This window comes from Centroberyx affinis, unplaced genomic scaffold (genome assembly GCF_046629955.1).
Source record: "Centroberyx affinis isolate AG114_WGS23_722 - 3 ecotype Tasmania unplaced genomic scaffold, CSIRO-AGI_Caff_v1 ptg003727l_1, whole genome shotgun sequence".
Taxonomy (NCBI): domain Eukaryota; kingdom Metazoa; phylum Chordata; class Actinopteri; order Beryciformes; family Berycidae; genus Centroberyx; species Centroberyx affinis.
Genome location: NW_027281607.1, coordinates 47,501 through 62,993, shown reverse-complemented (window position 1 = coordinate 62,993; position 15,493 = coordinate 47,501). Strand labels below are relative to the sequence as shown.

The 15,493-nt window shown below is 42.9% G+C and overlaps 1 protein-coding gene across 1 annotated transcript in view; it reads right to left on the bottom strand.

Moving 5' to 3' along the window:
- Positions 1-6: 6 nt before the first annotated feature.
- LOC139662192 (solute carrier family 38 member 10-like) overlaps positions 7-15,493 on the bottom strand; it is a gene marked incomplete at its 3' end in the record, with an annotated part of 15,723 nt that continues 236 nt past the window's right edge. Inside the window, exons 2-11 of the mRNA XM_071540823.1 lie at positions 15,117-15,356; positions 11,495-11,612; positions 10,763-10,808; positions 10,266-10,359; positions 9,859-10,002; positions 8,385-8,509; positions 2,570-2,672; positions 1,639-1,821; positions 1,264-1,375; positions 7-54 (exon numbers count right to left, since the gene is read on the bottom strand). Of these exons, the coding sequence (XP_071396924.1) occupies positions 7-54; positions 1,264-1,375; positions 1,639-1,821; positions 2,570-2,672; positions 8,385-8,509; positions 9,859-10,002; positions 10,266-10,359; positions 10,763-10,808; positions 11,495-11,612; positions 15,117-15,206 (1,063 nt within the window). The remainder of the gene's footprint in view (positions 55-1,263; positions 1,376-1,638; positions 1,822-2,569; positions 2,673-8,384; positions 8,510-9,858; positions 10,003-10,265; positions 10,360-10,762; positions 10,809-11,494; positions 11,613-15,116; positions 15,357-15,493) is intronic.

Here is a 15,493-nt window from a genome sequence, read left to right as displayed (position 1 = left end):
TGAAGCAGATCATACTGCCCATGGTGGCTCCAGTCAGACCCAGAATGGTTTCCACTGAGAGAGAGAGAGAGAGAGAGAGAGAGAGGAGAGAGAGAGAGAGAGAGAGAGAGAGAGAGAGAGAGAGAGAGAGAGAGAGAGAGAGAGAGAGAGAGAGAGAGAGAGAGAGAGAGAGAGAGAAGAGAGAGAGAGAGAGAGAGAGAGAGAGAGAGAGAGAGAGAGAGAGAGAGAGAGAGGAGAGAGAGAGAGAGAGAGAGAGAGAGAGAGAGAGAGAGAGAGAGAAGGCAGGAAAATTCACAAGGATTATCTTGTGGTCCTGCATAGCTCAGTGAGCAGAGCTAGGCACCAACACTGCCAGGGGTCAGAGGTTTGATTCCCACTGGGGCCACCGGCATTTATCTCTTCAGCTGGAAAACTCAAAACAACACCCCAAATCTGCACTTCTTATCGCCAGCTCCATTCATACCTGCCTCTGCCATTCATACCCACCACTAGCTCCGCCCCCCGCCCCAGGCTCCAGGCTCCAGGCCATGGCTCCCAGCTCCTGGCAGCAGCGAGCCCCAGCCCCACCCCTGTCTCTGTGGACCTGGCTGGCTGGGCGCTGGGCCCAGGACCCATCCTTCATCCAGAGGACGGAGGCCATATTGTCTCCCTCAGATTTAGTGTCCATTCTCCCCAGGGGCCCTACCTCCCTTCTCCTCACTCTATTAGTCTGATTAGATACACAAAGAGCCAGCCAAACACACTGTGTGAGTGCATATGTGTGTGTGTGTGTGTGTGTGTCCACCCAATCAAAACTTTAACAAACAGCCACCATATAAAAGGATGAATAAAACATATAAACTAACCCCAACCTTCACATCTCCATCATTCTGGAGCTGTTCCTGAGAGGGACAGAGAGAGAGAGGAAGAACCTGACGGAAGGAGCCAATATGGGTGTGTACATGGATGTGTGTGTGTGTGTGTGTGTGTGTGTGTGAGTCTGGGAGAATAATAGCCCTATCTTCCCGTCTGCCCGTCTAAAAGGAGATAAAAGTTAGGGCCCTGATTTAAGGACTGTGTTAGAGTGTGACAGTCACTGAGTCGTAAAGTCATATTCACACACGTCGTAAAGCTCCCCCGGCTACTCCGCCTACATAAAAGAACACATGCACCTTAAAGACCTCCAGTCAGCCAGCTACACACACACACACACACACACACACACACACACACAATCTCAATCCATTCAATCCACGCACGATTGTTCACGCACACAGAATGTACCGTTGGGGATGAGAATGCCTCCCAGCATGGTGCCAAATACGATGCAGAGGGTGATCATCTTGAAGCGCAGAGGAGGCATGTACCCCCCAGCAGCAAACGTCCCATCCTTCTGCTGTGTGGGAGAAAGAGAGAGAGAGAGAGAGAGATGGAAAGAGAGAGAGAGAGAGAGACAAAGAGAAAATGAAGCAACATTACCCAGATAAGAAGGTGACCTCAGGGAAATGATTCAGCAGTTTCCAGTATGATTGCCGACTGCAATAAGGGCACACAAAGACATTTCTGGTATTACTGTGCCTGTGACAGACTATAAACGCTACATATGGATGAGGGAGTGTCTTCAAACATATGGGAAGTGTGTGCGGTATGTGTGCTCACCTGCTGTTCGAAAAGCATGGTGTTGATGGCCTGGCGGCAGGGCAGGATCATCATGGGGAATCCCACGGCCACGGACATCATGAAGCCGACCCGGATCATCTCCGTCACCAGGTTGGACGGGAAGTTCATCAGCACGTTGCCCGCGATGTTCTCCGTGAAGCTGACGTAGCCGAAGAAGCCCACCTGAGGGGGAGGGTGAGGAGCGAGGAGGAGAGAAGGTGACAGCAGAAAGTAATGTGGGAGAGAAATGAGCAAGACAAGGAGGAGGGAGGAAGGAATGAATATGAAGAGAGGAACCAAGAATTGGATAGAGGTTCCTCATTGTTTCCCAAATGACATTGGCGTGCACGTGCATAATGCTTCTGCTGTCCGATGAAAACATAACCGTTTCCAAAAATCGACTTTAAAATTGAATTTACAAAGACAACTACATATTTTTTAAACTGCAAAAAGCAGTTCAATTTGGTTTCATGGGACCTTGAAACGTTTTCACCACATTAAGGATATTAAACTTTCAATTCAAATATCAAAATGAATACAGGGTGTCTGCAAGTTTGTTTTTCTTTTTTGTTAGAATGAAATATGAGACCAATTTCACCACTGATATAAAATTTTTTAAAATAAATGTAAAAATACACACTTTAGTGCTTTCAGAGTGTGGGTCTGGGTGACTGGTCTGATTTCTCACGAGAAAAACAGTGGCCCAAGAAACCGCAATGTTTTTAAGACCTCTAAAACTACATCGAGGACTTAAAGACTGCTTTTAACAGCATTCAATGACCTTTGAGTCCTTTCACACATTTTAACACTTCTCAGGACCTGCAGACACCCTGCAATAACAAAATAAAAATCACAAGGTTTCCACGTGACAGCAGCAATAGCGACAAATGCAATCAGTGTGAATGAGCGGTGGAAGTGCGTCTCCACTCACAGTGATGTAGAAGGTGGTGACCACGTTGAGGGACGAGGTGAAGATGGTGCTCATGCGTTTGACGGACGGCTCGTCCAGGCTGTCGTAGGTCGGCAGCACCTGCCTGTGAGAGACAAGCAGCCCCACAACAACACACTCTGCATGCCACATCAGATGGCACCACACCGGGAGGCTTATTGTGCATTCAAGTGCTGCCGGGACATTCGGACACACGACTTTCGCACCGTGAAGTACCACTCAGAATGTCCTGAGTCTGGCACTGATATCTGGGAAATTGGGGTTCTAGATCAGTGGTTCTCAACGTAGGGTCCGGAGACCACGAGGGGTCCTTGAGGGGGTCCCCCAGCAAATTGACGAATTGTTAAACTTCACCATTATTTCATTTACAAGACGTTAACACAATTAGAAAATGCAGAAGAATGACTATTTTGATCATAGTTTCACTGTTATCTCTCTACCTGCAATACAGATAGTCATGGAATTCTGGACAAAATCATATCTAACAATAAAAATATTCTCAGATTTGGGTCCGAGAGACAAAATCTCATCAAATGGGGGTCCGTGGCCCTAATGTGGACTAAATTAGGGGTCCTTGATATAAAAAAAAGGTTGAGAATCTCTGTTCTAGATGATGCACGAATTGGCTGAGTTGTGACATTGCTGCCAAAATGGCTGACAACATGGAATTAAAATGACAGCCCAGATAACTGCTTACTTTAAACTTGATAAATCACCTTATGCTTCTCTTTTCCTCCTCATTTTCATGCAGGTACTGGTAACAGCGCTGCAGATTTTTTTTTGTTTTTAAATTAGGAGGAAGACATAAATCAGAGGCTTCGGAACCTCAATGTTTGTTTTTATGTCCTACCGAAAAGCACATGAACGCTCAAGTCGTGTGTCACAGTTAGGAGAAAAATACATCCAACATGCACAGGAATGCAACATTACTACATTATTCAGCATGGAAAAAAACATGAAAACTCTAACATGATCTCTGCTTTGTAATCTCAAATTAATAATTAGGGATTGCTTCATATTTATTGGAGACAAATAAAAAAAAATAAAAAAAATCAGGAATGTTTTGAATTTTTTCATAACAGCACAAAAAAGCAGATGATTTTCAAAAATGGCAGTAGATGGAAACAATGTCATGGCAGTGGGGGTGTGTGTGTCAGAAGTGTTTGTGTTTGTGTGTGTGTACAGTATACGTGTGTGTGTGTGTGTGTGTGTGTGTGTGTGTGTGTGTGACACAGAGTGGGTGACAGTAGCCAAGGCCGACTGAGGTTGAGACAGAGACTGAGTTGGTGGGCGTTATCTTTCACCGATCTCCCTGTCTGTCTGCCTGTCTGTCTGTCTGCCTGTCTGTCTGTCTGTAAACCCACGTGTCTGTCTCCCTCCCTTCCTGGGGTGTCTGTCATATTCTGCACTGTACTATAAGAGAGGGTGGGGGGGGGGGGGGCATCGGCACATTAACCAGCGACTTTACAGGCTTTATATATTACAGCTAGTGCCTGGCAGGTTTTAGAGCATTATAAACTTTCCTGGCAGAGTCTTTGTGCTCTCCCTCCCTCTCTCTCTCTCTCTCTCTCACTTATATGTATGTGAGAGGGAGAAAGAGAAAGAGATAGAGAGAGAACAAGAGAGAGAGAGAGAGTAAGAGACCATTACTCTCTCTGCCTCCCCTTCTCTTTTTCCCTGTCTCACTTTCACACACACTAGTTTTATGAGCAAGCACTGTCCCATGGTGCTATTCTTTGACGCTTGTTTAATCTGCGAACCAGTAAATCTCATGGCCAAGGTTAAATAAAACGGCATATTGTAAGCGGGGAGCTAAAAGATCTAACGGTCACTCAATAGTCCTAACTCAGAACCCGATGTGTTTTTATTTGCTTTACGCCGCCCTTAAATGGAGGAAATATGACAGAGAACGTCTTTAAAGCGCATTGAGGACGTTTGTGTGTATCTATGTGTGTGTGTGTGTTGGGCTGTACTGTAGATAATACCATTAACTTGGCTTCTAACGCATGTTGACAGTAGCATCACAGAGGGACATTTTCATCACACATGTTTTTTCTTATGTCCCTCTATTACAGGCTAACTGCTCTTCACTGTTCAAACGGTTCAGCCAAAAAACAACGGGGCCAGCCCTCGTCCCACCATAATGGTGATGTTAAGTAATGCTTTAACTGAAAGTAAACACATTTCATGAATGTAATAAAAATCCAATGTGCTGAGAGCTGTTTAATCAGCCTGTGAATACATCAGTGTGTGTCTGTAAGATGGCGGCTGTCCAATGTGTTGATTAGTGGTTTGGCTTAAGCTGCCTGCCGCCTAACGGAGCGCTTGCCTCGCTCTGCCTGACCACAGGCCAAGAAATCACCCTGCCAAATATCACTCAGCACTGCTAGTGGGAACCAAGCACAACACACACACACACACACACACACATAAACACACACAAGCATGCAAAACGCACGCACACACACACACTTTCTTCCTCTCCAAGCGCGCACACACACCTCTCTCACTGACAAACACGCCTACCATACCGTAATGTCGTGTTGCTTTCGTGTGATTACAATAATTAAAGTCTCGTTTCAGTCTCAGCGCCACAGTCACCCACTCCTGACACCTACCTCACTCACACACACACACACACACCCATATACCACCACCCAACCATCTGGCCCCTAATGACCTCCCATAACACTCTTTACATGCTTCCCCAACACCACATTCCAATCAAAGATAAGACTTCGTACACCCAGATCCCATTAGGTCTTCACACCCTCCAAAACCCCAAACATTACCCTTCACCCCATCGACCCACCACCAACCCACAGCAGGCACTAGGGCGTTGAGGACAGGACAGCAGAGGCAGCGACAGAGCATGCAGATGGGTGAAAATGGAAGAATGAATGAAAAAAGTGACTGAGGGAAGTCCTGATTAGGCTGTGAGGAGTGGAAATATTGCCACGCGTTCTTTGCAATCACTGTGGGGGAAAGTTAATGGAATGCAATGATAGGCATGAAAAGCCTCTTACTATCTGGCAAAAAAAAAATTCTGCTCTTAATGTAGAAGTTTGTCACACTAGCTGGGTTTCCATCCAAGTATATATTTTTTTTCAAATTATGATGTATCAAATTAAAAATGCTGAATGGAAACAGCAAAACAATGTCACAAAAAAAAGCTTTTATGCTCATTTTAAGAGGAAAGGGTTTTGGCAATGAAGACATTGTGCGACAAATTGTAATGGAAACGCATTTGTGGAATAAATAATGACGAAGGCTTGGCATGACTGGTTCAGTTTCATTGCACAATAGTCCAAAGTGGTTTTGGACATCCTGAAATATCTGTCAACCACAACCTCCCGGAAATGTCATACCACTCTCACTCCCATGTATAAGTCTTCTTCATGGTTGCATGGCCATTAGTTGGTGCCACAGAATATTGCCAAGTGCCTTTGTTTGTTTTCGTCTTTGGATGAAAGCATGCAATATGGCCAACATTAGCTGATACTTAAGAACAATAACAACTTGCCCAAAACTAATCAATTCTTGAAAGACTATTTCCATTTTTCCTGCACTTAATTTGCGTTTCATTTTTTGCGACATTTCAAAAGTTTGCGTAAAATTCACTTGACAGTTGGATGGAAACACAGCTTTCCAATAAGAAACCTCTGCTTGCCCTGACTGCCAAACTGAGTTTTATTCTTATCATGTCTGATAAAAGAAAAAACAACTTTTTGGACGACAAGCGGTTAAGATCTCACGACAACATGAAGAGGTTAATTACAGAGAGAGCGTACCTAACGGCGGCACAGAGATGGATGAGCTGAATGTTTAGATAAACAGCTGTGAAAAGCACAACAGCAAAAATAAGCAGCCTCCCTTTGCAACCAGGACTCCTTTATAACCCCCCCCCCCCCTCCCTCTCTCCACCACACATCTGTCCGTCTCCCTTTACATCACGAACCCACCCCAAAACCCTCCACGGTGTCTTAAAGGAATAATGCAGGTATTCATGCACCGATTGTGACGTTTGCTAAATTTCTACATGCAGCAATGAAAGATTCAATTCACTGTGCCACTGCAGGAGTTAGAGAGTGGAAAGTGAAAGGCCACGTTTCAGCATCTACCCACCACATGATTTTTAGGGCTACAGTCAGATTTTCCCTATACTGGATCTATGAGCGTCCAACTTAGGATTCTTTATAGAGTCTTGTTTGACATTAGCTTCATTATATGGTCCTGTGCGGGTGGAGGGGCGGGAGGAGTACTTACGACTGACAGGCGAAGGCCATCCCACAGATGGGGAGGCAGCGAAACACGCCCTCCCAGCGCACCAAACTGACCCGCCCCAGCCACCAGCCACTGAGCAGCCCGTGTTTGAACGAGGACAGCACCATCTGAGGGGAGGGAGGGGGGGAGGGGGGGAGTTACGGACCAAACCAAACGAAGACAACTGGGGGGGAGGAGCACGGAGAAGAGGCGGGGGTGGGGGGGTGGGTGCCCGTGCTGAGGGCTGGCGGACAGATAATGAAAGTAATGAATGAGGTAGAGGAGAGAAAACCAGAGAAAATGACGGGGGGAAACAATACAGAGACATGACAGGAAACCCCATACTGAACAAAAACCTGCCACGGCTAAAAAGGAGAAGTAATGAACGTGAAGGTGATAGATGATAAACAGAAGTGAAATAATAACTGAAATAAAAATCACAGGCATATGAAAAGTGAGTGTAACTGTGAAAACTACGACACGGGTTTTCAGCCAGCAAAGTACATTTCCCGTCTCTTGCCACTTCCATTCCCCGATCCCGAAGGGATGCAGAAAGCTCCGTAACCCTCCAGCCTCCCACACCCAGACCCGGGCCACTCATCCTGGGTATGGGGCACAGATGGGTGGTGGTGGGGGGTCAGCTGGACAGTAAGGGCAAGCAGAGCCAACAAAGATGACACTTTCTCTTGACTGTATTACACCCCTCTGCCTTAATGCTACTGCCACTGAAGACACACACCCACACACACACACACACACACACACACAGCTGAAATGGCTCAGATCAAACCTGAATTAAAGTGATGTTTAACTTTGGTAGGATCTTGAGTTGTGTAGCCTCCTGGCCATTATATATAACCCCAAATTAAGAAAATAGTATTTGTACAAATAATCGTAAAAAGGTGAAAAAAACAGGACTTTGACAAAGCAGATTCTACCGATATATAAAAATAAATATACTATTTTCTTTGCTCCAGTGGCAGAAATTTCTTCATCCTCCGACCAGATTTTGATGTTGCACTTGCTCAAACTGAAAGGTTTAATAAACATAAAGAAAGCAATTCACCTAACCACAATTTGTGACAGGACTAGTTTTTTAAGATATTGTCAGACTCTGCTTTGTTCGTATTCCTTTGTGTGCTAGTGGAGTGTGATTTGAAGTGTGATTTTGCAACCTGTTCTGCCATACAATGGCAGTGAATGGAGAGAGAGAAAAAAAACACAATTCACCAATCGTCTCTACCGGAGCAACATATAACAGAATGGCCAATTTTGGGGTTGTATCATGTCCAGGAAGCTACACAACCCTAGGTTCTAGTAAAGTTTAACATCACTTTAAAGGTGAAAAATGGGAATGAGTGAGGACTGGGAGGAAGGCTCAGGTGGGTGGGGGTGACTGGGTGGCGGGGTGGGGGGGTGAGGAGCTGAAAGTCGCAGGGGAAAAACACTGGGCTCACCGGTACCTTCCGCACCCCCTCCCCCCACTGCCCTTACTGGGGTGTTATTTTGGGGGCGGTTTCCATGGTTTACTTACGGGTGACAGCAGAAGGTTGTGGCGATAATGGGCAGGCACTGAATGACGCCCTTGAGCCGCCACAGGTGAACCCGCTCCACCCAGGAGCCCGAGACTATGCCGTAGCGCAGAGAGGACAACACTATCTACAGCACCGGCAGCAGGAACGACAGCAAGACACAGGAGGAGGAGCGGGAGTGGAGAGGAGGGGAGGGATCGGTGAGCGGGAACGAGGGAGAGCAGGAAGACATGGAAGGTGGGAAAGGAACAAAACAGTGTGGGATGAGGGACAGACGAAGACGAAGAGGAAATGTGGTGCGATGAGCAGAGGGGAAGAAGGAAAGGGAGGAGAAAAACGAAGGGTAGGATGAAAGGAGGGAGGGAAGGAGATACGTCACTGTTAGAGGGTTAGAGGTCTGGACCGGGCCGAGCCGGGCCTGGTACTAAAGCCAAACACACACCACACCACTGCTCCAGGTTGTGGCCATGCTATGGGACTAGAAGTCAGATCACAGAGGTTGGTCAGAGAGATCGAACACTACCTAGCACTTCAAAGCCTGTGGAAACACGGCTACAGCACTAAGTCACACAACTGAACAAAAACTCTGCACATGCATATTTAACAATGAGGAGAAAGAAAATACTGTGTTGGTAAGGAATAGGAAGTTCTATGCATTGAAGCAAATAAGGAACGGAGTTAACACAGACTGCATGATTACACTTAGCAAAAGAATATTCAGAAAACCTCACAGCAAAATAATAAAATTTCAAGTTACAGTAGAAGGCCAATAACATTAAGGCTGGGTAAGCTGCATTGCAGGCTAGAAGACCTGTTTGAATTTGAATTATTCAGATGCGCTATTTGGGGAGGAGGCAACAGCAAACAGGCTTTAGAGTTAAAAAAGTAAAACACGTAACATAAAAAATACAAAATTGTTTAAAAAAAAAAATCTATAAAAGCTTGACATTCCAAACAAAATCAAAATCCAAAATGCAGTGAGGAAAATTGCTCCCTATGACCAGGAAAATGTGAATTAAATGATAATTGATCATCTCACCCTGGTAGATCTGCTCAGTCAACGCACACCAGTCCTGAATTTAATCCACTATCTAATAGGGCTCGATGATTTTGACATTCCCCAATCATTTTGCTAAACATTGTGATCACGTTTTGCATTTTATATCTAAACCTCGACTATTTCCAACTGCAGCAGGAACGATTCAATGAAATTACATCTTTCAATGTTGCTGAATTCTGATTATTAACTGTGCAAACTAAAATGATGACATACATACATGACTAACTGTGCTGCCCTACTATGTAGCCAACTTAATAAAGCCTTTTTATCTTTTTTCCACGGTGGACAGTCGTGCCTCGGTGCATTTTATCTGGAGTGTCAAGCTATACAAGCAAACAGCTGACGGACAAAGCGTGTTTCCATCGCAGGCTGCTCAGTTCCAGAGCCTATGGTTGTCTATGTGGCGGCGGGCTCACCGTGAACATGAAGAGTGTGTAGAAGATGAGCGCCATGGCGGAGAAGGACTGGATGGAGGACATCATGTTCCTCTGCAGACTCAGCGGCAGCACGATGAACAGGGACACGGCGATCAGCAGCAGCACCCGAAAACTGCCAGTCACCTTTAGAGGATGGTCATAAGTATTTTACAGCACAGTTAAAAAGTGTAATAAAAGTATTATTAACAATGAGGCAAAGGGGCAAATATAGAACAAAAAAAACTGTGGCAAAGTAATAAACTAACAACAGGTAAAAGCAAGTTTATAAAAGTGTGTTTTTAAGAGGAAAGCAGCAGGCTGTAATGGAGAAGTAACTTATGACCAGATCATTTTAGTGATAGAAAATATTCTGAGTGATGCATATTCCAAAAGGCAAGATCTCAGACCTGTAAACCCAACAGCTGAGCGAAGAAATTCGAGCCCAGATCAGCGATGACAACGTAGAAGGCAATACAGGTTCCCAACATCAAACCTATCATACTGCAGGGATAAAGAGAGAGATGGGATAAAGAGAGAGATGAAATTCACTACATTACTTCTGGCAAGGGTTGCACAATTATACCCAAAATTATAGCTTTAATTATTGTGCTAGACCTTGTGATCACAAGTCTAAATCACGATTATTAGTCTCCATGATTTTAGGAACAAAACTATTTTATTTTACATTTGGCCTCTTATATCTACATCTTGACTATTTCAACTAAAACAGGTACTCTAAATGACGAGAACTGAATTTAATGTTTCAATACTGCAAAGTCTATGGTTATTCATTAAGAACATTTAAATCACAATATACACTTATACATGACTATTATGCAGCTCTACTTCATGCTCATGTTTTCTTACAGATTGATGTCTGCTTTGAATAAACAATGAAACTCACCTCGTCTCCACCAGTGTTTTGCCTGGTTTCCCATAAGCATGGAAGGCTGCAGAGAAACAGGTGACATCAGTGTGAACAACAACATTTAGACAAATAGACGGCAATGTGGCGAGATAAAACTCCTCAAAATAGTCTCTTTGCTTTAATAGTACCTGGGACTGACCTGGCTTGAACTACTCTTATCTAGCTTTCATAGCACACTAGAGGCACCTAGTCCAGTGTGCTCTAGTGTTACAGTACAGCAGCTTAAAGTGGAAATCGCCAAATTCTTTGTTTTGTCCTTGTTTTCTTTGTTATTTTTATTTTGGTGATATCTTTGGTGCAAAGCACACATCACTGTGGTGTTTCTGCAATGCACTTCCCAGAGATCACCTGTCAATGTCAGTCTTTTTCCTTGGATTTTCTGTTGATGAAGTCTGAGTTTCTGTAGGTGGCGCTCTTTTCTTTGTCTGTTCAGTCATGGTGGCTATCGCTGCTCATGCTAACTACTCAGTTCTTCTTCTGTTTATTCCAAACAAACTGCTGTTGCTGCTGCCAGAAACGTAAAACACATCACTTCCTGTGTGCCAGAGGCCTTTTCCCAGGAACCAGGTGTTTGTGCACATGTAAAAACTTTAACGACCTGGATACAGGCTGCCTGAATCACTACTGTGTAATATCAACCAGCGATAGAAAGTAGCAAAACTGGAATTTATTTACATGGAAATGTCACAAATTACAACTTCAACTCACCCAATCCAGCATAGGTCCTACGTTTGGTGCTGCTGGCTGTGTGGACCAAGAACATGCAGGACTGGTGGGTCATCCATGAACAGAAGAACAGCAAGAGAGTCCCCAGTACTATCCCACACTGTGAGGAGAGAGAGAGGGAGAGAGGTATCCAATCAGATCCATAACTTGTCCTGAAATCTGGTCATTTTCCTAAAATCTGGAGAATAGGTCTAATCACTAGGATTTTGACAATTTTGACATCATAAAATCTTCTGCAGATAGCGGACACTTGATGCCCTGGCCAAGAGTCAAATCGGTTTCTTACCAAACTACCATAAAACTGACCGTATTTAAACTTAAAAATTACTAATTATAAAACGAGTCCATCAAACAAAAAGGAAAAATAATTGCACTCATCATAGATTTCATAGAAAAGCATTTGACTCAATCTGGCATGAAGGTCTATTCCATCACATTTTCTAAACTGGCATTGGGGGAAAAGTATGCAATATCATAAAATCTATGTATACTAATAATAAATGTAGTATTGCAGGGTTGCTACACATTTTCAATGGTAAAGGTCCATGCCTGTCAAGACCGTAATTTTCTTAGACAGTGCAAACTTATCACCCATATTTCATACATCTAACTATATAAATTGATAATATTACCAATCCACAGTCTGCCTCAAGCGCAGGCAATGTGCAATGTGATGGGGAGTGTCCAGACTTTTTCCAATATTCCTAGTTTTGGTTTTTTTTGGTGTTTTTCCAGACTTTTCAAGAGATGGCGATTTCCAAACAGATTTTACATACATTTCCATAATTGCCAGACCTTTGTGGGAACCCTGGTATTAAAATTGGAATAAAAATAACAAATGACCGATTTCTTCAGCCAAGGGCATGGTGTGTGACGGGCCAAACCAGTTCCACCTACCTGGGCTTGTTGATAAAAGCCTCAGGAAAATTTAGCCTAAGTAAATACACGGACTTCATGATAAAGCATGCAGGGATTATCCATCTACAGGATATCCGTATTACAAATTCAAAAAATTATTTATAAATTGAATCCACTCAACTCGAGTCCAATCAATTATACTCTATGAAAAGGACCAGAAAATTTGTCTGTCAAATGCATAATGAGCTGTGTAAAAACATTGCAAGGTCATTGAAATGCCCCAAACAATGCGTGCAGAGATGAACGAAGCCGGTTTCCATTGCATCATTTAGTAGAAAAAAAAGCAATAAAGCTCTGGGAACATTTAAAAATATCCGACCCACAACAGTAGGCCAACCATAAGGGACTACAAGCCAAATCACCTGTTGGTACTCTGACTGGAACAACTTGCCATGAGGTAATACGACTCACAGAAACAAATCCCCTGAGGAATATACACCCAAATTCACCCAAAATCAACGAGAATAAAACCAGATGCATCTGTAATTGGCTTGCAGAATATAAAAATTAAAACTTAAACCTGGCTATACCTATGATTATGTGGAAAGTAAAAATAATAAAGCAGAATCCATTGTTTCACGACTTGACAATTGAAAAAGGTTGTCATCAAAATTCATGGCAAGAAAGATGTGAATGTCCCTGTTCACAATGCAAGCAAAATGACTCAAGAAAACATACTATCCTAAATATCTCCCTATCAGAGATTCAGAGATGTGTATTCCCCTTCCAAGCCCTAACACAAAGAAAAGGTGAAAACTGTATTAAGCAAGGAGACATCTGACGTTGCTGTAATTTTTGTATATTTACGTCATAATTCCCAGTATAAGAGTAACAAAGATAATATTGGTAAGACAAACAGAATACCGCTGCAATATTATCATGCAATACCTGAAAGATTTAGTTTTATTGTATTTGTGTGTAATTATTTATTTTGATTCTGTTCCTTTTGTTAAAATATATCGGTAAGTACTGTATGAATATGTAACATGCATTTTGCATTTTGATTGAGGACAACACCACGCATACTTGTCATGCTAATAAAGCCAATCTCATTCTGTAGGGCGATGAAGGAGGAGAAAAATATTTTAGCAGGTGCATTTTGGGAATTCATTCAAGCCTGGAGAGAAAAACAGTAAAGCTCAGAATAAACAACCAAACAATTAACATATGGTCTTTGGTATTTACATGCTGATATACACTACAGCACATGTGGCACATGACCCAGGAGGTAGGCTGGAATAGTTTACAGCCTATTTGAGGGTGCTGATCACATGATAATGACTATAACTCTTTAAGTGCAACACCAAGTGTTTTGCTCAAGGGCACTTCAGCAGGGCAGACTTTGGCAGAAACAGAGGCTTGAAACAAGTCAACAGGTGTTATGCCAAAATGTGTTTCCACAAAATAAAATGTGCTTCCCCTGTGTATCCTCCCCTTGTAGTTATCACACCAGGGAAGAAAATAACAGTTATTACATTTTTTGTGCATTGTTTTCAACGTTTAAAAAAAAAAAATTAATGGGAAGAATGAAAGCAGGATAATGAAATTAACCAATGTAGTTGCCTCGCTTGTCGCAATGGACAAAAACACTGCTTGTTCGTGTTCATCTCAAACCACAAAGCTCCACTGACTCTACAAAGGACTTGCCAGGCTATAAATTAATCCACTAATTTCCCTCTCCAACTTCCTTGTACAGTGGCAAAATAACAACACACACCAAGCCGGGTGGAACCACATTTTTCGGGGATGCAAATTTGGTCACGACAGCTGTGTACCCACATGCAGTGGTGGAAGAAGTACTCTGATCCTTTACTTAAGTAAAAGTACCAATACAGCCATGTAAAAATACTCCATTACAAGTAAAAGTCCTGCATGAAAAATCCTACTTAAGTAAAAGTACATAAGTATTAGCAGCAAAATGTAGTTAAAGTATTAAAGTGAAAGTAGTGGTTTGGTCCCTCTGGCTGATATTTTATTATATATGACATCATTAGATTATTAATAGTGAAGCATCAGTGTGTAAGCAGCATGTTACTGTTGTAGCTGCTGGAGGTGGAGCTAGTTTGAACTACTTTATATACAGTTAGCCAGTTTAGTCCAGTGGTTCCCAACCTAGGGGTCGGGCCCCTCCAAAGGGTCACCAGATAAATCTGAGGGGTCGTGAGATGATTAATGGGAGAGGAAAGAAGAAAAAACAAAGTTTTGATACACAAATCTGTTTTCAGTTTTTGGACTTTTTCTCTAATCTTTGATTTTTGCTGAAATATTGGATCATTTAAACATTTATTGAAATGAAACCATGTGAGGTTTAGAGGGGAAAAAAATCACTATTTGGTGGAGCTGTTAACAACTCAATCCGAAATGTGACCCGACTACACACTGCTTTTTGTAAGACGTCAAAAGCCAAAAAGGTTGGAAACCACTGGTTAAATCTTTAACAATGTGTTGTATTTTAAAAGCTTGTTATATTATCCATTGTGTCAAATCTCCATCTGTAAAGTAGACTAAAGCTGTCAAATAAATGTAGTGGAGAAGAAAGTGCAATATTTCCCTCTGAAATGTAGTGGAGTGGAAGTATAAAGTAGCATCAATTGGAAATACTCAAGTAAAGTACAAGTATCTAAAAACTGTACTTGAGTACAGTAAAGTACCACTGTCCACATGTATAACAGCGACACCGACTCACCTGTTTGAAGCAGAAGGGCATGGTCAGCACGCTGACTCCGACGATGCTGTTCACCACGTTCATGATCAGACCCCAGTTGGAAGCCGTCATCTTGAACCGTTGTAGTTTTCAAACGTCAAATAAGACGGAAATAAAGGGTGTAACTCTCTTGTCTTTAGCCGAAGGTTCAGTTTTGACAGGCGGTTCGAACACGACCGATTCCGGGTGTGTTTCCCCTCCGCCGATCAATGACGTGGCGCTCTGGGGAAACACAAAAACAAACCGTTTAACACTAGTTAGCACTCTTCTTCGTCGTTTTGTACAACAGTTACCAACCAAGCACTGATATACAACATATACATAATGTTTTAAAGTGAATACCAGCATGTGTTAAGGTT